Source organism: Lepidochelys kempii, chromosome 2, assembly GCF_965140265.1.
Source record: "Lepidochelys kempii isolate rLepKem1 chromosome 2, rLepKem1.hap2, whole genome shotgun sequence".
Lineage (NCBI taxonomy): Eukaryota > Metazoa > Chordata > Testudines > Cheloniidae > Lepidochelys > Lepidochelys kempii.
This window is the reverse complement of record NC_133257.1, coordinates 221,643,348-221,669,466: the sequence shown is the minus strand read 5'-3', so window position 1 is coordinate 221,669,466 and position 26,119 is coordinate 221,643,348. Positions and strand designations below refer to the sequence as shown.

Below are 26,119 nucleotides of genomic sequence, written 5' to 3'. Positions count from 1 at the left end.
ATTTAAAGACTACATCAGCCATTGTAGCTTAGTGTGATACACATTCTATGATTTTAAAAAGTGTTCCAGATCCTTGTGGATCTGTGCTGATACCATTTTGATACACTTGTGCTGATACCATTTTGAATTACTGCAATTTAATATAATGTAATTTGTAGAAAACCTAACCTTTTCATTTTCAAAGTTAGACATGTAATATTTTTAAAGCTTTAGCTACCTAAGAGGGGGAGGAGACCCCATTCAAAACCTATATTTCCTTAAAGAGAATTATAGTGATATTGATGGTTTGCCAAAACCTCAAGCAGTGACAAAATCCACAAAGTGTCCTGAAAGGGATGCCTTTGCAAAACTATTTCTTCACAGATGGCTTCGATTATTGATGCTTAAAAAAATACAACAGTGTCAGTTTGCTTTAGAATTTGGAGCAAACTTTACTTATAAAAAATACAGATTTGATATACTATCAGAAAAATCATCAAATCCTGTGATTGCTCAGACGGGTGTTCACTATGTTAGGCATTGCAGATTTGGATACATCCTAAGATGATTTAATTTAAAATATTTTATGGAGGAAGAAAAAACACATAGCTTTCTTTTAGTTAATATGGTCATTACAGTGAAAAATTGTTCTTGCACATCCCAAACTTCCACCGCAATGGGACTTCGGAGGGTGCAAGGAATGTAGTATCAGAACTGAAATCAATAAGTAATAGAGATCTCTCTCTGCAGAATTTTTTGCCATAAAGGACATAAAGCACTGTGCAATTCCCCAGGCATATGGCAAATGATAGATAAACAGCTGTAAGCATGACTATTTTGTTTAGGTTTTGTAACTATGTTCTCTGTGTAAGCTACTTCCAATAGAGAGTGTATTTGGTCCACATATGGGTGAACTATTTTACCTTATGGTTTTTGTGTCTCTGTTGGAGCACTATGTGAACAGTGAAGCCTCATACTGTGTTACCTGGCACAAGATGCAGAACAGTTACTCTTTTTAAGTGCTCTAAAGTCCCCAAAAGCCAAAGAATCCATCACTAAAAGCCTGACTCCAACTGTCCCCTACCTTAGGTCTAAAATCAACAGCTTCCCACTCTCTGCCCCCACAGCTGGATAGCTGGCAAACAGCTCCCTGAAAAGGACTTTTGTGTAAGGACAACATTAATTTTATGATGATGAATACCCCTTGCATTCCATAAAGTGAAAATAAAAGTATTCACTCACTAGTTGAGATGCTGAAATTGTCAATGGAAGATTTTTCACAGGGTGGCAAAGAATCTTTCAAAAATTAACAAATAGGGAGTGTATGTATTCTCTACAAGTAGACTTTAAAGCTCTCAAATACTAGGTGCTCCATGTTCTGTTCTGTAGGGTGATACATCATTTACCGGAGCTCCAAAGATAATAACTAATCATTTCATTTATGAAGCACCTCTCACCAAGGCATTCCTGGTGTTGTACAATAATTTCATCTACATTATATAAACATAATGCAACGCAAACAATATTATAAAAATGACATACCATAAGTCTAACTTGACAAAAACTTATATTCTTGGTGAAATTCTATTAAAAACAGGACTGTAGCTTTAAAAAGTATATTGATGTCCTGGAAAAGAAGTTAACATCCAATTATTTGAGTGTGAAATGCCAAACAAATGTTATGTGTGGAAGAGCCAGAATGCTTTTAAAAAAATCTCATAGTGGAGGTAAGGAAAATATTTTCATTTTCTATAAAACAAAGGCTTGGATTAACATCTATCATTCATTCATTTTGACTGCCCTTATAACAAGTATTTTTAGTGTTTTTGTGGCTAGGTCATATATTGTTTCCACTGCATGGACACACACTAAATCACTCAGAATTTCATGTGGAGGACATGGTTAACCTTTATGATCTTGTGTTTATAATATGTAAAGGAGGAATATTTGCATTAGGCTAACAGTACACAAAAAATGTACAGTATTGCTCTTTGCTGTTAGTTACTTGGGCTGAATCCCTAAGCTTGTGCACTGGGGAAGTGAGGCACTGTCAGAAATATACATGGCACAAGAGACATCCTGTCATTGATGGGGCTAGGTGACCCAGGGCAGGCTATTTGTTGTTGCTTCTCTGAGCAGCAGCAACATGTGCACTGATGTTGTTAGCTAGCACTGGTTGGTGATGTTAGCATGCATGCTGCTGGTCCATAGTCTCACCACATTCCTCTGACTCTGAATCACATCTCCACGGGCTGTGAGCCGTATCTCAACACATTTCCGGGGTGCAGCTGGCAGGTCACCCTTTTCTCCATTAGCAGAAAGTTGTCTGTACCTCTTATAGCTCACAGAAGGTCATCCTTTGCCAATTTTTCTCCTTGTAGTGTGCCCAGAGAGGGCCCTCCCTCTTTCCACACCAGGCACACTGTTACTTTATTCCTTTATCTATTTCATGAGGGGAGGAGGAGTGTGTGTGGATGTGTGTATGCATGCTCATGTATTCTTATATGGAAGAAATGTGATTTTTGACTTTATGATCCGGGTGAACTCATCGCAAGTGAGTGTAGGATAGCCAAGAGTGGATACTGAGGGCATCTCTAGTATGAAGAACTCTGTGGTAGTCAGGTACTGGCTAAATCTTGTAAGTGCTTGTTTGTCGTTTTTATAACGTTTGATTGGTTACTTTGTTTTAAAGTAATATTTTAGTAAGAATCAGCACAATGTTGCTTTTGGGTATAACTGGACTTCACTGAAACACACTTCTAACTTAAACGCTCTTGTAACAAAGTTTTTTGTTACTGAATTTCCCAGTTCTTTAAGTATCAAAAGTTTAAACTGAGTTGGTGTAAAATATCCATAGGAAGGGTAGGAGACTGCCTCTTCTTGTCCCCTTCTGTGCCCTCCTTTTCCTTGTAGCTGTCAATCCCCTTCATCTCCATGCCTTTCCCAATTCACTGAACCATGCCCCCTGGTTTCCTGTACCTTTTATGACGAGCCAAAAAACAGGAAACATTTCAAGACATTGAGAGAGAAATTTTCAACTCCATGGGCCAGATCCTCAGCTGGTCTGAATTGGTAGAGCTATACTTTTTTACACCAACTGAGAGTTTGGCTTCAAAACTTTCAAACTTCTTTTCTATTTTTTCCAACTTCTCAGAAAAAAATAATGTCCCTGGGATGAGATGTGAGGCCTGTGAAATTTCAGGGGACTAGGATTTCTCCTGTAAAGGTGCACGGGTTTTTAAAACTGGGCTTATGCTGAGAAGCTTCCTTCTCAACTAGAATGACTACTGTTTCTTCATAATGTGCAGTGTGTATAGAGATAGTGTAGACATATTGGAGCAGTGTCAGTCACTGACAAAGCAATAAAAATCCGCATGTTTCTTCACTGCTGCTCAAACACAGATTTTGGTGTGGTGGTTTAGTCGGAGTTTCCACAATACATCTGTTTATCTGTTGTAATCTATCTTTCTATCAAAGTTCCTAATTGCAATGTTCAATTAATTTTCAATTATTTTTAATTACCCAGTGACACCACTTATAAATGATACATTAGTAGAAGTGATGCCTTTGGGCAAATATAAAAGTCTGTCAATCTTAAGTAGAAGGTATAATTAAATCAAAAGATAAGAAAAGATTACTGTAATTATTTTGACAGTGAACTGATAAAAGTTTGCCCAAGTGACACAGACTAAGGAGTACAAAATGTCAACTGCTTAGAAACAATTAGAATAAAACACAAAAATTGAACATATACTGTCAGCCCCTCCACTTCCTCACAGACAGCTGCAGTGGCTCAGGAGCCAGCAAGCGGAGCTGTAAACAGGGGAGTTTGAGTGGGAGTTTGTAAGGGGAGTTTGTATTGCAGTGCTCGTTTGGGGTTTGTTTTTGCTGTGGGTGGTGGTGTTTTGGTTTGGTTTGTGTTTCCCGGGCTAACGGGATTTAGGTGGGAAGGCTATGACAGATACAGAGGCAGCAGTGGTAATGACCCAAGCAGTGGAGGACACAATGAAGATGACTGGATGTGGAAGCTGTGGTATGTACATGATACTCGAGGGTACCTGGAAAGAGTTTCATCTGCATGAAGTGCCACCTGATAGAGCTGATGGAAGAAAAGAGCCGAGGATTGGAGATGCAGGTGGAGACTCTGGTTGAGGTTAGAAGGGGGTTCGAGCAGATTATGGAGCAAAGACACAAGGTGGCTGAAGGGAAAAGTTCAGACTGCAGATAGAAGCAGGATCAAAGAACTCTGAGGGGAGACTGTTGGGTGAGGAAAGTGGACAGTGGAGGTATGTGACTAAGAGAACCAGGCAGAGGAAAAGACGGGCTAGTGAAGGAGAAAGAGCTCAAGAACAGGTTTGCAGAGTTGGAAAATGAAGAAGGGGTGCAGCAGGTGGACACTGAAAGTGGAAAGGCAAGGAAGAAGAGAAGAGCTGCTAGTCCTATAGGAAAATGGGAAAAGTCAATGGAGACAACACCAAATATGAGTGACAGGAGGATACAGGATGGGTTGAAGAGGATTACAAAGGAGAATAGGAATGGAAAGGACTTGCAGCCAGAGGGAACAGGGGATAGACTGGAGAATAGCACCGTCACCAAGAAAAGGCAGGTCTACGTGATTGGGGACTCCTTACTGAGAAGGATAGACAGGCCTGTAACCAGAGCTGATCCAGAGAATAGAAGGGTGTGCTGTCTTCCAGGTGCTAAGATACGGGATGTAGACCTGAGGTTGAAAAGTATCCGAAAGGGAGCGGGAAAGAATCCCCTAATTATCCTTCATGCGGGAACAAACAATACCTGTAGATTCTCGCTGGAACATATCAAGGGAGACTATGCCAGGCTGGGGAAGATGCTTAAGGAAATCGAGGCTAAGGTGATCTTTAGTGGGATTTTGTCTGTTCCTAGAGAAGGGCAACAAAGGAGTGACAAGATTATGACTATCAAGAGATGGCTTAGGCAGCGGTGCTATAAGGAGGGCTTTGGGATGTATGGCCACTGGGAGGCATTCATGGACAGAGGAGTGTTCTCTCGGGATGGACTTCATCTGAGTAGGGAAGGAAATAGACATCTAGGATGGAGGCTGGCACAACTGATTAAGAGAGCTTTAAACTAGGAATTTGGGGGAGATGGTTGGGAGATGTCCAGGTAATCTCCACTCCGGATTTTAGCATTGAGAGGGAAGAAAATGAAGTAAGAAAGGATACAGCCTTGGGTAGGAGAATGGACATAAGGAGGAAGGGTAGTGTGGATACCAGTCTCATAGGTCATACTGGCGGTAGAATATTCGTTCCTAATCGGGTGAAGAAAGTGAGGGAGGCCAAACAGTAAAAATTAAGATGTTTGTACAACAACGCAAGGAGCGTAGGTAACAAAATGGAGGAACTAGAGCTGCTGGTGCAGGAAGTGAAACCAGATATTATAGGGGTAACAGAAACATGGTGGAATAGTCGTCACAACTGAAGTACAGGTATTGAAGGGTATTCACTGTTTAGGAAAGACTGAAATAAAGGTAAAGTTGGTGGAGTAGCATTGTACATAAATGATGAGGTCGAATGTAAAGAAATAAGAAGCGATGGAATGGGTAAGACAGAGTCCGTCTGGGCAAAAATCACATTGGGGAAGAAAACTACTAGAGCCTGCCCTGGGATAGTGCTTGGGGTGTGCTATAGACTGCCAGGATCTAATTTGGATATGGATAGAGCCCTCTTTAATGTTTTTAATGAAGTAAATACTAATGGGAACTGCATGATCATGGGAGACTTTAACTTCCCAGATATAGACTGGAAGACAAGTACTAGTAATAATAATAGGGCTCAGATTTTCCTAGATGCGATAGCTGATGGATTCCTTCATCAAGTAGTTGCTGAACCGACTAGAGGGGATGCCATTTTAGATTTGGTTTTGGTGAGTAGTGAGGACCTCATAGAAGAAATGGTTGTAGGGGACAACCTTGGGGACAAGTGATCATGAGCTAATTCAGTTCAAACTGAATGGAAGGATAAACAAAAATAAATCTGCGACTAAGGTTTTTGATTTCAAAAGGGCTAACTTTAAAAAATAAGGAAATTGGTTAGGGAAGTTTATTGGACTGAAGCACTTATGGATCTACAGGCGGAGAAGGCCGGGGATTACTTTAAGTTAAAGCTGGAGAATCTCTCGGAAGCCTGCATCCCAAGAAAGGGGGAAAAAATTCATAGGCAGGAGTTGTAGACCAAGTTGGATGAGCAAACATCTCAGAGAGGTGATTAAGAAAAAGCAGAAAGCCTACAAGGAGTGGAAGATTGGAGGGATCAGCAAGGAAAGCTACCTTACTGAGGTCAGAACATGTAGAGATAAATGAGACAGGCTAAAAGTCATGTAGAGTTGAACCTTGCAAAGGGAATTAAAACCAATAGTGAAAGGTTCTGTAGCTATATAAATAAGAAGAAAAAAAGAAAAGAAGAGGTGCGACCGCTAAACACTGAGGATGGAGTGGAGGTTAAGGATAGTCTAGGCATGGCCCAATATCTAAACAAATACTTTGTCTCAGTCTTTAATAAGGATCTTAGGGATAATGGTAGCATGACAAATGGGAATGAGAATATGGAGGCAGATATTACCATATCTGAGGTAGAAGTGAAACTCGAACAGCTTAATGGGACTAAATTGGGGGGCCCAGATGATCTTCATCTGAGAATATTAAAGGAACTGGCACATGAAATTGCAAGCCCATTAGCAAGAATTTTTAATGAATCTGTAAACTCAGGGGTTGTACCGTATGACTGGAGAATTGCTAACATAGTTCCTATTTTTAAGAAAGGAAAAAAAGGTGATCTGGCTAACTGCAGGCCTGTTAGTGTGACATCCGTAGTATGCAAGGTCTTGGAAAAAGTTTTGAAGGAGAAATTGTTAAGGACAGTGAGGTCAATGGTAATTGGGACAAAATGCAACATGGTTTTACAAAAGGTAGATCATGCCAAACCAACCTGATCTCCTTCTTTGAGACAGTAACTGATGTTTTAGACAAAGGAAATGCAGTGGATCTAATTTACCTAGATTTCAGTAAGGCATTTGATACAGTGCCACATGGGGAATTATTAGTTAAATTGGAAAAGATGGGGATCAATATGAAAATTGAAAGGTGGATAAGGAATTGGTTAAAGGGGGGACTACATCGGGTCCTACTGAAAGGTGAACTGTCAGGCTGGAGGGAGGTTACCAGTGTAGTTCCTCAGGGATCAGTTTTGGGACCAATCTTATTTAATCTTTTTATTACTGACCTCAGCACAAAAAGTGGGAGTGTGCTAATAAAGTTTGTGGATGACACAAAGCTGGGAGGTATTGCCAATTTAGAGAGAGACCGGGATATCATACAGGAAGATCTGGATGACCTTGTAAACTGGAGTAATATTAATAGGATGAAATTTAATAGTGAGAAGTGTAAGGTCATGCATTTAGGGATTAATAACAAGCTTTTTTGTTATAAGCTGGGGATGCATCAATTAGAAGTAACAGAGGAGGAGAAGGACCTTGAAGTATTGGTTGACCACAGGATGACTATGAGGCGCCAATGTGATATGGCCATGAAAAAAGCTAATGCGATCTTGTGATGCATCAGGTGAGGTGTTTCCAGTAAAGATAAGGAGGTGTTAGTACCATTATACAAGGCACTGGTGAGACCTCATCTGGAATATTGTGTGCAGTTCTGGTCTCCCATGTTTAAGAAGGATGAATTCAAACTGGAACAGGTACAGAGAAGGGCTATTAGGATGATCCGAGGAATGAAAAACCTGTCTTATGAAAGGAGACTCAAGGAGCTTGGCTTGTTTAGCCTAACCAAAAGAAGGTTGAGGGGAGATATGATTGTTCTCTATTAATATATCAGAGGGATAAATACTGGGGAGGGAGAGGAATTATTTAAGCTCAGTACCAATGTGGACACAAGAACAAATGGATATAAACTGGCCATCAGGAAGTTTAGACTTGAAATTAGACAAAGGTTTCTAACCATCAGAGGAGTGTAGTTCTGGAACAGCCTTCCAAGGGAAGCAGTGGGGGCAAAAGACCTATCTGGCTTCAAGATTAAACTCAATAAGTTTATGGAGGAGATGGTATGATGGGATAATATGATTTTGGCAATTAATTGATCTTTGACTATTAGTGGCAAATAGGCCCAATGGCCTGTGACGGTTAGATCGGGTGGGATCTGAATTACTACAGAGAATTCTTTCCTGGCTGTCTGGCTGGTGAGTCTTGCTCACATGCTCAGGATTTAGCTGATCGCCATATTTGGGGTCAGAAAGGAATTTTCCTCCCGGGCAGATTGGCAGAGGCCTTGGGGTGTTTTCACCTTCCCCTGCAGCGTGGGGCATGGGTCACTTGCTGTAGGATTCTCTGCACCTTGAAGTCTTTAAACCATGATTTGAGGACTTCAGTAGCTCATACGTAGTTTAGGGGTTTGTTACAGGAGTAGCTGGGTGTGATTCTGTGGCCTGCATTGTGCAGGAGGTCAGATTAAATGATCATAATGGTCTCTTCTGACCTTGAAGTCTATGAGTCTATTAAAGTCATCTGATATCTATACCTGGAAAAACATTAATTGGCTCAGCCAAGCTCCACTCCACATAGGACTCAAAGGTCTTTGGGAGATATAAAGGAGGCTCTATACCTCTTATGGGCTTCTCTTCCTTCCCCCTTAACTCTGAGGTTATCCAGGAGCCAGTTTGGCCCCAAGTGTAAATTAATGCAGCCTCAAATACGTCAGTAGCCACCAAGAGACTTTTCTGCCCACCAGGGATCACCTGAATGTAAGGGCCTCTCAACTAAGCCCACTCTGCCAGCCCATCCACATGTGGAGACACCTCTCTACAGAGGCCCTGATTCAAGACAGTGTCCCTGTTTAGAAAAACTCTGAAGTACTTACTTAACTTTAATTAGGTTCTTAAATTAAGCATATGGTTAAGCATTCTCCTAAATAAGGATGGACTTGAGCATGTGATCAAGTAAGTGCTTTCCTGATCACCCAGCCACAAAGCGCAGCCCCTGCCACTGCTTCCCTGTGTCTGCCCAAGACTACTATGCCCATGTAAAAAAGTGGGAGGGCATGGCCCTCCTGCCGCCTCCCCAGTTCTGGCACTCCTGGGGGGCCCAAATGTTCTTTCTGCCCAGGGCCCCAATAAACCTTAATCAGCCTCTGCTCCTGCGTCTTCAATGTGTGCCAGAGATCACTAGAGGAGAGGATGAGCTGGTTTGGACTGCAATGCTCTCAGTATGTATGGTGGCTTGGATAAGAACAAGTTGACAAAAGCTCAGTCCAGATGGAAGTGATACTGGTAGGTATGGAGAAGGTATGGCAGGAGGCATGTGTTTTCATTATTCAGGGAGTAAGTTCACCCATGGTCAGTGAAGTTTACAATCTAGGGGTACTTTTGGACCTCCGACTTCTCTTGGTTTTGCAAGAAATAGCAGTGGTTAGAAGTGCTGTTTTGTATCTGAATCTGGCCAGAAGGTTTCAGCCTTACTTCTGACCTGACCCTGACACAGTTATGAATGACTTTGTGGCCTGCAGATTTATTGCAAGGTGTTCTGCATAAGGCTGCTCTTGAAGTCTATTGGGCATGGGATAATATGCATTATTCAACAGTTTTAGCTATAAAGAGCTTAGTATAATTGTTCTCTAAAGTCTGCAGGTTCCCAGTTTATTTCTGGCTTCACTTAAAGGTTTTGATTTTCACCTATGAAGAGCTACATGGGTTGGTTGATGGTTGCCATAGTCCTGTTATGTCAGCTGAGATCAGTTAGTGCTTCTGTTAACAGTCACTTTGAGTATGGAATTAGCTACTCCTGTTGGTCTGATAAAGCCCAACTCTGTTAGCTTTTGGGGACTAATGTTAAGTAGGCATCTGTTTACTCAAGCTTTTGCCCGAGGAAGGTGATGGTGGAATACTTCAGGACAACGTCAAATGAGCTCATTCAGTTGATAGTGATCAACAACATTTTGTTTTCTTTGTTATATTTATTTATGCACCCAAAGATTTAGGGCCCAATCCGGTTCCTATTGAAGCCAAAGGGAACATTTCAATTACTTCAGTGTATTTTGGATCAGGCTTTTCCTAAAGGTTACAATGGGCCAGATTTTTAAAATAAAATACCTTAAAAAATCTGGTTCATTCTGTGCAAAATGTATGAAGAGCTATATTTTCAAAGTGGCGCCAACTTGGCCTCCGTTTGTGTCTATGCAACTTTGGATATGCACCTCTCAAGCACTGGTCCATTATTAGATGGAAATGGTAGAATTATCAATAAACATGCAGAAAAGGCAGAAGTGTTCAATAAATATTTCTGTTCTGTATTTGGGGAAAAAGAGATGATACAGTCTCATCATATTCTTTTCCACTCCACTAGTATGCCTGGAGGATGTTCAACAGAAGCTATTAAAGTTAGACATTTTAAAATCAGTAGGTCCAGATAACTTGCATCCAAGAGTTTTTAAAAAGCTGGTTGAGGAGCTCACTTGACCATTAATGTCAATAAGTCCTGGAGCACTGGGGAAGTTCCAGAAAAGTGGAAAAAAGTTCATGTTCTAATTTTTAAAAAGGGTTACCAGGATCACCTGGGTAATTATAGGCCTGTCAGCCTGACATCAATCCTGGGCAAGATAATGGAGTGGCTGATATGGGACTTGATTAATAAAGAATTAAAGGAGGGTAATGTAATTAATGCAAATCAACATGGGTTTGTGGAAAATATATCCCGTCAAACTAACTTGATATCTTGTTTTGATGAGGTTATAAATTTGGTTGATAAAGGTAATATATTGACATAATATACTTAGACTTCTGTAAGGCGTTTGACTTGGTACCACATACGTTTTGATTAAAAATCTAGAATGATATAAAATTAACATGGCACACATTAAATGGATTAAAAAACTGGCTAACTGATAGGTCTCAAAATGGAATTGTAATCAGGGAATAGTCATAGAGCAGGTATGTTTCCAGGGGGGTCCTGGGATCAGTTCTTGGCCTGAGGCTATTTAACATTTTTTATCAAAAACTTGGAATAAAACATAAAATCATCACTGATAAAGTTTGCGGATGACAAAAAATTGGGGGAGTGGTAAATATTGAAGACGACAAGTCACTGATTGAGAGTTACCTAGATTGCTTAGTAAATTGGATGCAAGCAAACAATATGCATTTTAATAAGGCTAAATGTAAATGTGTACATCTAAGAATATAGTGTGTCGGTCATATTTACAGATTGGGGGACTCTATCCTGGGAAGTAGTGACTCTGAAAAAGATTTGGGGGGCATGGTGGATAATCAGCTTAACATGAGCTCCTAATGTGTCACTGTGGCCAAAAAGCCTAATGTGATACTGAGATGCATAAATAGGGGAATGTGAGTAATAGAGAGGTGGTTTTACCTCTGTATTTGGCATTGGTGTGACTGCTGCTGGAATATTGTGCCCAGTTATGGTGCCTGCAATTCAAGAACAGTGTTGGTAAATAATAGCGGGTTCAGAGAAGAGCCACAACAATGATTAAAGGGTTAGAAAACCTGCCTTACAGTGATTGACTTAAATAGTTCAATCTATTTAGCTTAACAAAGACATTAAGGACTTGATTACAGTCTATAAGTAACTACATGGGGAACAAATATTTAATAATGGGCTCTTCAATCTAGCAGAGAAAAGTATAACATGATCCAATGGCTGGAAGTTGAAGCTAGACAAATTCAAACTAGAAATAACGTGTAAATGTTTGACCGTGAGGGTAATTAAGCATTGGAACAAGTGATTGTGGTGGATTCTCCATCACTGATAATTTTTAAATCAAGATTGGATGTTTTCCTAAAAGATCTGCTTTAGGAATTTTCGGGGGGAAGTTCCATGCCTTGGGTTATAGAGGTGGTCAGACTACTGATGATCCCTTTTAGCCTTGGAATCTATGAATGTTTGAATCTATGAGTCATTGACTCTATTTTAGAGTGCATAAAATGTTCCTATCACTAAGTCTTTGGTGAATAAACAAATCTGACAGTGAACAGGTTTGACCAAAGTCAACTAACTTGAACTCCTTCCATTTCTGTACAAATGGGTGCTGCTCACGTTCTGTAAATTTTATCACCTGCAGGCACAGGTAATTCACAAATAATGTAAGTATGACTTCGAGCATGCATAGGAGGCCCCTTTTGAAAAGTTGTCCAAAAATAAATATACTGTATCTTTTAGAACACTTTTGGCACTTAATACAGTACATTCTGTAGTGTTTGAAAAAGTGAGCTGTAGAGGTAATGAAAGAGAATAACTAAGGTATCTATTTAATCTTGTATCATCAGCTTTTATTTATATTAAAATATATTCACTACATAAATCAGGGACTGCACATAAGGATGAAAACAGATATTTTCAAGTCTTAGCGGAAGTAGCATTTTTGAATGTGGGATTGATTTAAGAATATTTTGCTACAGTATTTGTCAGTTGTTTTAATCAAACTGGCCCTGAAATTCTACACCAGACCTTGTCTTTAAGCAGTTATGGTAAGTTGGAGAAAACAAAGAATTTTCATATTTCTTTATGACCTGTTGGGAATGAAGAGTAAAGCATTTCAAATGGAGCTATAAAGTCAAACTTAAGATCTTTTGTTTCAGTTCAGTTATGGGCCCTTTGTGAATTATTGCAGACAATTCTTGATAATTTATCACACTGATTTTCTTAACTTGGATGAAGCCCAAACACAACTGAGGTAACATGCAGATTGAATTACCGCTTACTTAAAAGGAGGGTGGTCTCACCAGGGTAGAATGGGGTTCATTGACAGGCTGAGGGCCTTCCTTTTTAGCTACCTATGTTGTACTTAACCCTTTAACATTAGAAGCCCCGTTCAATAAAATAGGTAATGACGAAAATGAAAAGTGTAGCATTATTTTACCAGCACATGAAAAGAGAGCTGTACACATCTTCTCTGGCAAACAGTCCAGAGAAGTTCAAAAGATAAGATGCACATCTCACTGTGAATTAGCTATGAAATGCATTTGGTGTCAATACTTTTTGGCATTGCTGAATCCCTGGCTGCTGACAGCCACGTTGCTTTAAAAAAAGACATTTGTTTAATTTGTATTGATCTAGGAGCAGCTTTACACAGGTATTTAGGTTTACAAAACTCCCACTAGATGCCTATCTGCATCTTTAGGCACCGACATACTTTTGTAAACCTGGCTTCTCCTCACTGCAATTAGACAATGTACAGTAGGGCTGGAAGAAGAGGACGGTCTGCTGCTTTGGATGATTTATGTTGCAGTTCCTTTAGTATTGTGTTTTTAAATTGTGTCACTGGTGCCCAGAGCTTTGGATGGGCATCTATGGATCTGGAGTTGCTTTATTTTAAATCAAAATCTAAATTAACACATGAATGGATCAGTGTGTGGCCATGCAGTGCTTTACAGAGACTATAAATACTTTCTGTTTGTTTTAGTGTGACAGTCATAAGGTGATCATTAAAACAATTTATTTACATATTTGACATTTTTTAATGGTTGGGCCAGTATTGAAGCAGGTCGTAGGTTATATTCTCTTACACTGGGTTCCCATACTGCCAATGACATAAAATTGATATCACGTTTTACCAAAATAGCCACCGCTGGCAGCAGAGTCAGAACAGTCAATGGAAAACTAAACACACTGGTTTGCCATATACCATGTGCAACCCTCCCCATTTCTAAAGGGTTGTTCAATGTGTAAGGCAGCGGCAAATGTTGCCCACTCTTTTCAAAAGCAATTCCATTTATTCAGGATACAAACTGCTTCTAAGTGTCTGACTTTCCTTATTGATGGGCTGAGTAAATGTTATGAATTATTTTATTTTATCATTATGGTAGTGCATAGAGACCTCAACTGAGAGCCTATTGAGCGAGACAGCTTACAGGCAGATAGAGATAGAGTCCCTGTCCCAAAGAATTTACAGTCTAAGGTTCGAATCCTGCAAATACCAATAAGTGCTTAACTTCAGTCATGTGAGGAGTCCCATTTATAGGATTATGGCCTACTTAAAAAGATAAACAAAGGAAATGTTATCTTCCTCCTTTAACAAATAGGGAACTGTGGGACAGGGAGATTAAGGGCTCAGTCCTGAGCACGCATGTCCCGATTAGGTAAAACTCTTAAGCTAATGCTTAATATTAAGCACTTTAATAGCCTCATGAGCTTTAAGCACAATCTCCTATTAAGTAAGGTACAAAACACACTTGTCTTGATGTGCTATGCTTATAAGAAGTTCTCATTATTATTTCTCAATGCTTCTCAAACTAACAATCTCAGAATGATGTTCAGAAAAGACTGCATACTTACAGTTTTGCCATTATTTCATAGTTTTGGCTTATGAAGCTGAATACCATTAAGGAATGTGTTTTTTGAAGAGCTAAAGCTCAGGTTCCCTTTTCTCAGGAGCAGTTTGTGGGTGTAGATCTGATGTGTTGTTTAACTACATGGTTTGCACCTGCAAAGACACACAGCTTAATGTGCAAAACCTCAGATTTGTGCCCTTAGTTGAATTTATAGGTACAAAAATGGATGCCCTTTTTAAAATAAAAAAGAAAAGGAGTACTTGTGGCACCTTAGAGACTAACAAATTTATTTGAGCATAAGCTTTTGTGAGCTACAGCTCACTTCATCGGCCACTGTGCTCAAATACAGCTGCTATACAACATGCTTGGATGTCAGAGCTGTTGCATACCTGCCTTTTAAACCTCTCTAAGAAGCAGCTGAGTTTCCTGACATGCTGTTTGCCTTCTTTTAAAGAACTTAGTACTTTTTCAATAAAAATAAATTTAATTTGTGGCTACATTTCAAGTCAGTTGGTCTGATGGTAGAAATGGAGAAGTACCAGCTTTGGATTTAGAGCAGTCGTGTGGCTGAGTCTCTTGCTGTAGCTTTTATGTGGTTGGGTGAGACATTCTTAGAAACCCCAAACATTTTTGAAGATCCTAAACTGGAGACATTCACAATTCCTCCCTCCCTTTTTGCCATTAATCCTTCATGTTTTAACAAGCACTGAAGTTAATGCAACCTACACTCTTTCCTGTCAAACTGGGCCCCCTCCCTCCTTTTTTCCTCTTGAATAAAGCAATCTGTTCCTTCCAGTCCATACTCTTGTAAATCAAAGGGATAGATGTCAACACACACCATACCCAAGCATAAACTTCCCTTTTTTAATTAAATGGGATTCTGACATTTGGTTTGAAGAAGTGTTTGTTTTTGTAAAAATATGTGAAGGATATCAGCTGCTTTTATTTAGTTTTTAGTAAAAACTGAATTTCCTCTGATACCACAAATAATTGTGCAAAATCCTTTTGGATGCCATTTCACAGTTCCTTACAGGGAGAGGTAGAGGGATGTGGAGGTGGGGGAATGCAGAGAGTCTTTGCGTTAAAGGCTTCCACAACCTAAGAATCAGCCCTTTCAAGTATGCATCACAGCACAGAGATTCTTTTGTACAGGGTGAAATTTTTCTTGCTTGTCTCTTTGGTTATATTTTCAGAACTATTTGAGAAAACTGACTACACAGCTATTGCTGCCTCTTCTGCTTTTTGCTCAGCCTGGTACAAAAATGGGTTGTGTAGTCTTGAAGCAAACTGTCCTCTCTCCCCCCATCAGTTGGTCCATCATGTCTTCTTTTGAGACTGGAGGCTTTCCAGTATCTTTCTAACTTATACTGTCCAAGCCTTTTTATTATTTGTTAAGAGCCAAGTGTGTTTTGAGGAAGAAACCACCTTGCTCAGCTCCAGTCTCGAACCTGCACCATTAAAGTCAATGCAGGTTTTCCATTGAATTCAGTGGTGTCAAGGTTCCTTCCCCACTCTGAACTCTAGGGTACAGATGTGGGGACCTGCATGAAAACTACCTAAGCTTACTTTTACCAGCTTAGGTTAAAACTTCCCCAGACTACAAACTATTTTACCCTTTGCCCTTGGACTTCCACTGCCACCACCAAACGTTTATCTCGGTTTATTTATTAGGAAAGCATTATTTGGAAACATCTTTCCCCCCCAGAATCCTCCCAACCCTTGCAGCCTACTTCCTGGGGAAGGTTTGGTAAAAATCCTCACCAATTTGCATAGGTGACCACAGACCCAAACCCTTGGATCTTAAGAACAATGAAAAAGCATTCAGTTTCTGAAAAGAAGGATTTTAATAGAAGTAAAAAAGAATCACCTCTGTAAAATCAGGATGGTAAATACCTTACAGGGTAATTAGATTCAAAACATAGAGAATCCCTCTAGGCAAAACCTTAAGTTACAAAAAGACACGGAGACAAGAATATCCATTCTATTCAGCACAGCTTAATTTCTCAGCCATTTAAAGAAATCATAATCTAATGCATATCTAGCTAGATTACTTACTAAATTCTAAGACTCCATTCCTGTTCTGTCCCCAGCAAAAGCATCACACAGACAGACCCTTTGTTTTTCCCTCCCCCCAGCTTTTGAAAGTACCTTGTCTCCTTATTGGTCATTGTGGTCAGGTGCCAGTGAGGTTATCTTAGCTTCTTAACCCTTTATAGGTGAGAGGATTTTTCCTCTGGCCAGGAGGGATTTTAAAGGGGTTTACCCTTCCCTTTATATTTATGACAAGTGGGCATAACATCAAGAGGAGGGTGGTTCAGTTTCATATTGCAAAGCAACACAGACATTTTAAGGAAGGTGAGGACCACAGATAAACTACCCAAGGCTTGTCTGTTAGTGCACAGCAAGCTCGGGTGTATATTTACAGTGTACTAGATATGGGGTTCTCAACCTTTTTCCTTCTGAGCCTGCGCCACCACCCCATATACAAAGTCCATGGCTCACCTGTGCCACAACAACTGTTTTTCTCCATTTCAAAGCCAGGGCCAGTATTAAGGGGTAGCAAGCAGGGCAATTACCGGGGGCCCACAAAGTTAAGTTGCTCAGGCTTCAGCTTCATCCCTGGATGTTTGGGGCTCAGGGTCCCAGGCTGCAGGACTGCTCGGCAGGGCTTTGGCTTTCTGCCCTGGGCCCTAGTGAATCTAACACCAGCCACACATGGCGGCCCCCCAAAACCTGCTTGTGGCCCCTCACAGGGCCCCGGACCTCTAGTTGAGAACCACTGCACTAGCTGCTTTACACTAACTCCCAGTGTGGACACTCCTAGTGTGTGTTGAGAATGCTTTGGTGCGCTTTAGCCTAATGTGCAGTATGGGTGTCCACATGGAGAGTTACTCTGGAGTAGCTTGCATGCTGTAAATCCACACAGAAGCTTGCTGCACACTAACTTTCTCATGTAGATAAGCCTGTGGTCTTCCTGCCCAATGGCTTTCAGTAGGTATGTTGTTGAATGCTAAGGGGAGAAATCTCCCCTTGTAGCCACAGTTCATATCTTGTCTTTTCTGCATTTGTATCTTGTGCAGGACTTCTGTTGATTGCAGTGTGAATTCCATGATTGAGAACTTCTAGTCCCCCTGTTTTCTAATACAAGAACAAGGGGATATCCAGCAAAACTGAAAGGTAGCAAACTGAGGAAAGAGGAAATTCTTCCATATAATGCAGAATTATCCCGTGGAACTCATTGCCACAAGATGGCATTGAAGCCAAGAGCTTTGTAGGATTCAAAAAGGGCTTGTCATGACTGCTCTTTGGGCAGTCAGGCCTACTGGACAGAACAGTGTCAGTCAGAGGCCAGGAGCAGCACTAAAGGCCAGAGCTGGAGTCAGAAACCAAGAGTTGGAGCCCAGGGATAGAAGTCCAAGACCAAGCCGAGTGGCAGGTCCATCACTACAGCTGTCAGGGGAGCCCTCCCTGTAGCACAGATGCTTCCTGAAACTTCTCCTGGGTTTAACGACAGTGCCTGGACCAATAGGGGACGACAAGAGAAGCTGTCAGTTCTGCCTTCTGAGGAGGTATTTCCTGTGGTATTTATCTCCACAGTGTCTATATGGTAGAGCATGCAGCCCTACCCTATGGCTGCTGGGTAATAGCGTGGAGGTGGTGGCTGCCTGCCTGACACCCTACAGATCCAGGTTCCTGCCCCATCTCTGCTTAACTTAAACATTTATATGGGTAACATGAATATCCAGAATTATAATGGTTGATATTAAAGATAAATAAGAGGCTTGGAAGGGAAACAGCTTCTCATGCTTCTAGCACTAAGGTTTAGGAGAAACTTTTTCTAGGGGAAGATTATCCCATAACTGCCTACTCTGAGTTTCTTGCACCTTCCTCTGAAGCATCTATTGGTGACAGGATGCCAGACTAGGTGAATCACTGGTCTGATCTGATCTTGCTATGTCTCTATGTTGCTTTTCAATCCTTGGTCCTTAAAGACAGGGAGAGGTTGGGAGAAGGATTTTATCTGGTATATGGGTTGGTGGGTATTTTATTTATGGACAGCCTTTGTTGCCTACCTTGAAGGTCCAAGTATGTCTATAGTATCCCTTCATTAGTCACAGAACAGTAAAAAGAAAAGGAGGACTTGTGGCACCTTAGAGACTAACAAATTTATTTGAGCATACGCTTTCGTGAGCTACGGCTCACTTCATCGGATGTTCATTTCACTGGGTCTCAAGCAAGGAATCGGATTCACCTCCTCAAGAATATATTATACTTGCATATGACATGCATCTTGGGCTCTGTAGCACTCCTTTGTTATTCGTTTTGTCTCCTGGTACTGTCTTTTGTGGAATTACCTTCAGGATGGTACCTAGAGGCACATGGGTGGGGAATGAAGCTTCCCCTGGGGGAGGCTACCACCCTGTCCCACCTCTTCCACCCGTGGCCCCGCCCACCCTTCACCCCTGCTCTATCCCAGGCCCTGCCCCCTGCTCCGCCCTAGACCCCGCTCAGCCTGCGGGGGCGGGGGGTGAGGAGGGATGCGGTGATTGGCAGGCAGGGAGGTCTCGCGGAGATGGGGGGGTGAGGAGGGACGTGGCAGATGGAGGGGGTCTCGTGGGGAGAGAGGAGGGATGTGACAAGTGGCAGGGACCTCTGGAGAGGGTGGGGGTGGAGTGGAGGAGAAGAGAGGAGGGACTCACCAGGCAGCAGCAGCAGGTAGGGGGGGCCTTGGGGAAGGGGCAGAACAGGGAAGGGAAGAGGCAGAGTGCAGGTCGGGCCACCACAGCCCAGGTATCCGGTGGCAGGGTGGCGACTGCACCAGAGGAAGCTTAGCATCCCCATGTACAGGCAGTAATGCCCATTCACATATGCACGTTCATACTAGGTAGACTTCAGAGGTGCCTGCTGCAATATAATCTGGCTTCTTGGCAGATAGAAATTCCTGTGAACGCCACATATCCCTTCTGATCACTCATGAAATATTCTTTTGTGGCCCATCAGATGTCATCAAATGTAGGCACCTGGCACCATCATGGGTGCTGCTTTAGGGGAACGATTTCCTGCACAAGAGACCTCACAAAATGCAGTCTCTGTAGTCCATTTAAAGTCATTATTATTTAGCACCCACGTCTGCGTGAAATTGTTCAACTGGTGGCTGGGCACAGTGCCATCTAAATATATGGACATGAGCGTAGGCAGCCAGTTTCTATGGCCCTGTGCACATCTGATGTGGGTAATGAGGTCAGGCTTCCCAGTCAGGAAAATCCAAATGACTGTCTGTCCTGAGCATCTGTGGTTAAGGGGATATGCCATCACTAATCCAAAACTGGGCTGGATTAATTTTCTAAAATAAAAAACAGCTTTGCCAGCCACTTAAAGAGAGTTGTGGGCCTGTTTAAATTGAGTGCAGGGGTGTAGAGTCAGGAGAGAAAGACATCTGAACAAAGTTGCCACTCCTGTTGTCTCTGTAGCATTCCCTCTGTGTCCAGGGTAAAATAGGTGCCAGGATGTGGCACCTTGCTCCCTTAATCCACAGTTATCGAAAGGTATGTGTAACTTTTTGTCTGAATGGAGCCTGCACTTTGCTGTGTCTATAGTGCAACCGTATCATGTTTTATTTCTTAAATTAAGTTTCCCACAATGCTTTTGATGTTTATAGCCTCAGGCAGAAGTTTTAAAACTTTGTGAGCAAATGTACTAGTTTGCCAACTAAAATCCCCAGCTGTTCTAACCAGTGTCTGCAGCCTCCCATTCAGTTGTGCAATTCTCTAACCCCAGTGGAGCCTGGGCTAACCGGAATTCTCAAATCTAGCAATTGTGAGAGCAGTCCACACTCTTTTATGTGATAGAACAGGCATGATGGAATGCCAGTCAGGTAGCAGCACCACTCTGGGACCTGGCAGCAAGGTTCGTCTTTGAGATATGGAGGTGAAGCCTAAAGTACAAGTCACAAAACCCAGTAGCAGTGATTCGGAACCAATAGAAGACCCACCAACATCCAGAAAGCAAAAACCAGTAGATTGCATATTTGCGTACATTTTTGAAAATTTGCACATGAAAATTTGAGAACCCAGGATAGAGGATGGAGTGAAGGGGAAGAGGAAGAGGAACTCCAGTATGGTTTTGAAAAAATAACGCAGGATTCTGACAGACAGACGCTCACCTCACCACAGCATTTCTTCATTTTAAAAAAGTAACCCTCTCTCCCACAGATTTCTTACTGGGCACTCCATTATTCAACACCCACTTGCTCCCAGTTAGATCTAAGTTTGGATCTGAATGTTTTGGCTCGAATCTCGGGCTTTGGGTACTGAAGGTATTGGTCAAGAAAACATGGTTGTAGTTTGTAAGTGGCATGTCTCTTTCTCTCTCTCTCTGTGTCTCTCTGACCCATCACCATAATATGTAAGTACTATATGCATATGGTAAATTGTCCACATTACATTCTCTGCAAAACTCTCCATCCTTCCCTCTTATTATCTACTCTCTAGAATTGGGTAAGAAAAAAAAATAAGAAAAACCACTCTGCATGAGTAAATTCAGAAATAGGCAGTCTACGACAATTCAACTTCCATCCTTTTAAATGGTAGACTTCTGGGTTGAGCAAAATGGGTTCAGTTTTCCTGTCTGTAACTGGTAGGTTTTGTGCTGGTCCTGTCACATCTTCTGGCCTGCACTGGGTCTGACCTTTTTGGGAACACCTCGGTGCTACAGGAATGGGTGATAATTCAGTTCATGACACTGAACCAATTGCATTTGTTGTTATAGCAACAATGTCCCACCCTAGTGATAGCGTTCATTGGATTGCTGGAGGCCCTGACCACTTGTGGTCACTAAATGTTCCTCTGTACTTTGAGTGAGTATAGAGTTGTTAACCCCAATAACCTAATTTGTGTAATTTTAGCTGCCTAAATTCTTCCATCAGTGGGAGCTGGGTATGGTATTCTCCTTGCCTTCCTGCCCTAACATTTTGTGAGGTGATGTGGTATGCCATTAAACTAGCTGCTGTATTCATCAACAAGAGGTGGCTCCATGGTTGCTGCAACTTACTTCATTGAAATGTTGGGATGCTCCATTGGTTAATGTTGGGAAGGTGCTTAGAGATTCTCTATTGAAAGATGTCACAGAAGCACAAAGAATTGTTCATTATTATTATTATTTTAATGCTGACGATCAGATGACTCCTGCTCCTTTGAAGTCAATAGCAAAACTCCCACTGACTTCAGTGGGAGCAAGATCAGGCCTCATGTATTTGAGTCTGGAAGCAAGAGGAGGATCACTGGGAATGATTTCTGCTGCTCTGCTCAAGCACAGGGTTGCCCAAACTGTCAGGGGACCTGCTTGCAGCTCTCTCCTATTAAGGCTAAGAAGTGAACCCTTTGTTTTTAAAATAGCTAAATGGAGGCAGCCCTTACTCATGTGGATACTCCCATGGACTTCAGGGGAACAATCATCTTATTAAGTACAGTAGAATGGGGTCCTTAAATTGGTAAATTCTAATATTTGAAAGGATTTTCTCTTCAATGGAAAAATGTTACTGACATAATTAAAAGGACGTGAACATTTCATCATCTGAAAAATGTGAGTTACTTTGGAAGGATGTGTAAAACTAGAAGCAATGTTTTTTTTTCTAAGTCAGAGTCATACCAAAGGGTTATTTTCAAACTTTATGAAAAACACACTTTGGCAGTTTATATCTTCACCATCCAAGTGTATTCTGGGATTCTGGATTCAAAAACATTCTAACCATGAAAACACAACATTTAAAAATACACCGTCTGCTTGGTTTCTCTGCCTCACATCAGAATCTCCAAGTTTGTTTCAGGCAAACTAAGAACTTTGTTGTGGAATGACTGTTTGAATTTAGGTTTCTTAAAATATAAGTGTAGTCTTACACCCATTGTGGGTGTACATCTAGCGGTTCAACCAGATTATTTTAGAATCATCTGGCTATTTCACTGCATGTCAGAAGATCTGTCTTCTTAGTTATAAAGTATGTGATGGGTTGATTAAAACAACTCACAAAGCCATTACATAAAGAGATAAAATGTAGAATGTGTGATGTAGGGTTCTTTTAATTATAACATCTGGGGGATCTCTGGAAGTTGCATGGCAACTGAATCATACTTGATTTTTAAGTGCATCATGATGCTGTAGTACTACGAATATTTTTATATAAAGTTACATGCCTAAGAGTCATTTTTGAAATTGATGAAATCTTCATTCTTGATGTTGTAACTCACCATAAAATAATTATGCTCCACTGCACAGCTGGAAGTGAGCTAAAACAGGCAAGAATAACAGCATAGAACCACATGAAAGCTTTAGTGGAGAAGGAAAGGGGTCAGAGAGGTCAGGGAGAACACCCATGAGAACTAGGGAGAAGGAGATAGTGTTAGACTGTTTCACTGTGTTGGAGACAGCTAGGTCAAATGTATAGGATTGGCCATTCCTAGACTATATTACCATTCACTGTGAATATTTCAACTGAATTATTTTAGAGCCTCGTTATATAGCTTTATAGAATATAAATTGGCTATATCAGTGTTAGTTCAGTAGAAACTGTTTAGTTGGGACAGCTCAGTTTATTCTATTTCATCCAAATTGTGGCAATCCAGAGTTGTTATAGTTAATGATAAAAATTTTGGAAGGTTTATTACACCTCATGCTTCAGATCTTAGGGCAATCTCTTACTATTAGAGACCAGGATGAGACCTAATTTGAAAGACAAGTTATGCCACATTTGCCTACAGCAAAGTTCTGACACCTTCCTCTGCGGCATCTGGTGCTGGCCACTGTCAGAGACAGGACGCTGGACTGGTGGGACCATGGGTCTGACCCAGTATGGCAATTCCCATGTCTTTAATTATGCAACCAACTTGTTTAAACAAAGTTTATCTTAGTGTTAGTAGCTCTGTTCATGCAACTGAAGCATGATAATTTATGTATATTTAATTACTGAATACAGTGGATTAATTTGTCATTTCTCACCAATTTAAAATATCTAACCATTAACATATAACAGATAAGTGTGTTACTGGTAATTTCCCAGTTGCTATTAGTGTGAAACAGTCTGAAAGTAAAAGAAAATAATTGTGACCCTTAACTGTCATATTGACACTCTAATGATAACCAACAGATCAGTTAGGCTAAAACTTGTCCCCCTGGGTTGTCTGAGGAAAGTGACATTTGCATCTTTTTTTGCAAACCAAGTCTTTACTTGTATAGGAATTCTCAGAAAATTATATAGTGGTAGTAACTTTTGTTTTCCAATTTCCATAAAATGGAGGCCAGGCACCCAGAATCAGAGACATCAGAAATGGAACATAGCTCCTTAAGGAGAGAATAATGGAACCTAGAAGAGTCCAACTTGCGTGGTGCTTTGTTTTACACAAATGAGGAGTGCAGGGACTGTTCCCTGGTAGACTCGAGGCTGCACATTATTCTGGAGAGAACAGAGAGGAAGTAATGCCATAGCCGTGTCCCCAACTTCACAGTGCCTTGCAGAACAGCGTATTGGGTAGCTTGGGAGGTACCAGGTCCTGGTTCCACACCCCCTCAGCTATAGCCCAATAGTAAGTCCAGCCCTCAGTAAATTAAGGAATATTGCTCCTTCAAGACCAAGTGACGGTGGTAGGGAAAGTGAGCCCTTTTGCAACTCAGAAGGAACCTTCTTGGCCCCAAAGCTTGTGTATTGTACAATATATTTGTTGACCCAATAAAGAGGTATTGTCTGAGTTACTGTGTTCCCCAGGGCTATATCTAGATGTCCCCCCAGATGAGGAAAGGATTGGGGCTATCCACTCTCTCACAAACATTCCCCAGAATCTTTTGCATTGTTTTAAAGTGGTCCTCTGAGGAGAGTGCCACAGGAGCCAGTGGGGAAGGTAAACATATTGAGGGTCAAGCAAGTGGGGGCATGGTTCTTCCTGTGGAGGAGTGAGGGAAGGTAGGAGTCTCCCAGAGGGATGGGGACGCAAGAGGGATCCAGGATCTCCCTGTTGGGTTGCAAGGGGGACAAGCATCTCCGTGCAGGGTGCAAGGCAAATGGAAATACTGGGTTTTTGTTTTATTTTTTAAAAAGAAGCCCAGGAAGGCACTTTCCCATCATCATCTCACATATGGTATCTTAGATGGTGGTTTCTCATCACCGGTGCCTAAAGCCTGTCCTGTTGTTTACTTTTTCTCCAGAACCAATGGGACTACAAATATTGGGGCTATTCTTGCATTTTTTGCAAGGATCCCTTTGACTTCACTGGAAGTCCTAGGTGCACAGGGAATACAGAGTCAGGTACTGTAGTCCTGAGAGTATTGATTATAACATGCTTCCTAAGGAACAGAAATGCAGATGACTGACAATTGAACTGACCTCTCTCCTTCATTCTCTAACCTGTTTTTGCTCTAGTCCTCTGTGATGTCTGTCTGCTTTGCCCGTTTTCACCCCAACCTGGTTGTTGGTGGAACATACTCTGGCCAAATTGTCCTGTGGGATAATCGCAGTCACAGGAGGACTCCAGTTCAGCGTACACCCCTTTCTGCTGCTGCTCACACGGTAAGGCTTGATGTCATTGTGAAAAAACATTCAATAGAGAAGTGCAGATCTCTTAGCCTGAGATACCTCTACAATGTTGTGTTTTTTGTTACATGCAAGAAAATAAGAGAATGGATTTTTAAGGGGGGAAAATGGATGGGAAACAGGCTAGGTGACAGCTTCCTGCACGTGCTCAAGGGGTGTCATGCCAAGGGTGATGGATGGCCTGCAGTTGGGTGTTCAGGAAGTCTCCCCACATTGCATGTCCAAACAAGGGCATCTCACAATAATGGTCCAGTGCTGTGAGGAGTGCAAGGACAACTTGCTCCTGATGCCCACCTGGGGAATAAGTCTCCAGAAAGGGATACGGATAAGGCAGGGTTCATGATTCCTCCCTGCACCCACTCTGAACTGCTCCATGGATTGGAGCCAGCACACTGTGGGAGCAATCTGCCCTCGTAATGAGAATGAAGTTAATTGCATGGACATACACACCCCAAGCAACTGTGCACAGTCATTGTGGGGTGGTGCAGGGCATGGCAGTAGCTTAAATGCCTGATTTAGCCCCAGCTGGGGAGGGATTATTCTGGGGACATAAGGGAGAACAACCAGGAATAATGGGATGAATTTTAGCAAAGGGTATGTAGGCTGAACATCAGGAAAATTTCTTAATGATGAGAACTTCTAGGCTGCAGAATAAACTTCCAATAGGCAATTACCTGAAATATAAAGAAACTGAACTGGACAAAGGAAGAAAATGATTCTGTGCTGGCAGGAGGATAGATCAGATGACCTAGTAGACCTTTTCCACCTCTCACTTCTGTGATTCTCTGATTATACCTTTGTAATTTGCTGTTCAAGTTTCAGCCTTTAGTTTGTCATGACAATGTAATCCCTGGGTTTAAAAGTCAATATCTAACCATCATTAAACTTAATTTAGTGCCAAAAATTCACTCTGGCACAAATACGATGACTGCATTGCCATTTATGTTAGAAAAATGGCAGGTCTGCAATTATTGGGGTTTGGGGTTGGGAAAGGAATCCAGTTCTCCACATTTCTTCCACCATCTGTTTTGTCTGACTCTAATACCCCAGTTATGCTATGGATCACAGCTGCACCATTACTTTGAATTTCCTTAATGTTTGTGTCCTTTTTGTCAACAGTAAGGGGAGGGGGAGAGGGGACTAACACTGTTCAAACTGCATGGAAGAAAACACCGTGCCTTGACGTGGTGATGCAGTAACATGGGAGACCAGGAAACGAGAGGCAGGAAACTGTAAATATAAT

The 26,119-nt window shown here is 41.5% G+C and overlaps 1 protein-coding gene across 10 annotated transcripts in view; it reads left to right on the top strand.

The window, feature by feature from the left end:
- The window catches only part of DYNC1I1 (dynein cytoplasmic 1 intermediate chain 1), a 270,699-nt gene that overhangs the window by 188,243 nt on the left and 56,337 nt on the right, over window positions 1–26,119 (top strand). For all 10 annotated transcript variants that reach the window (XR_012157549.1, XM_073333889.1, XM_073333887.1 and 7 more), the window contains one exon: window positions 24,706–24,852. Coding sequence is in view for 9 of the 10 variants with exons in the window: in XM_073333889.1 (XP_073189990.1) it covers window positions 24,706–24,852 (147 nt within the window). In the remaining variant the exon portion in view is untranslated. The remainder of the gene's footprint in view (window positions 1–24,705; window positions 24,853–26,119) is intronic.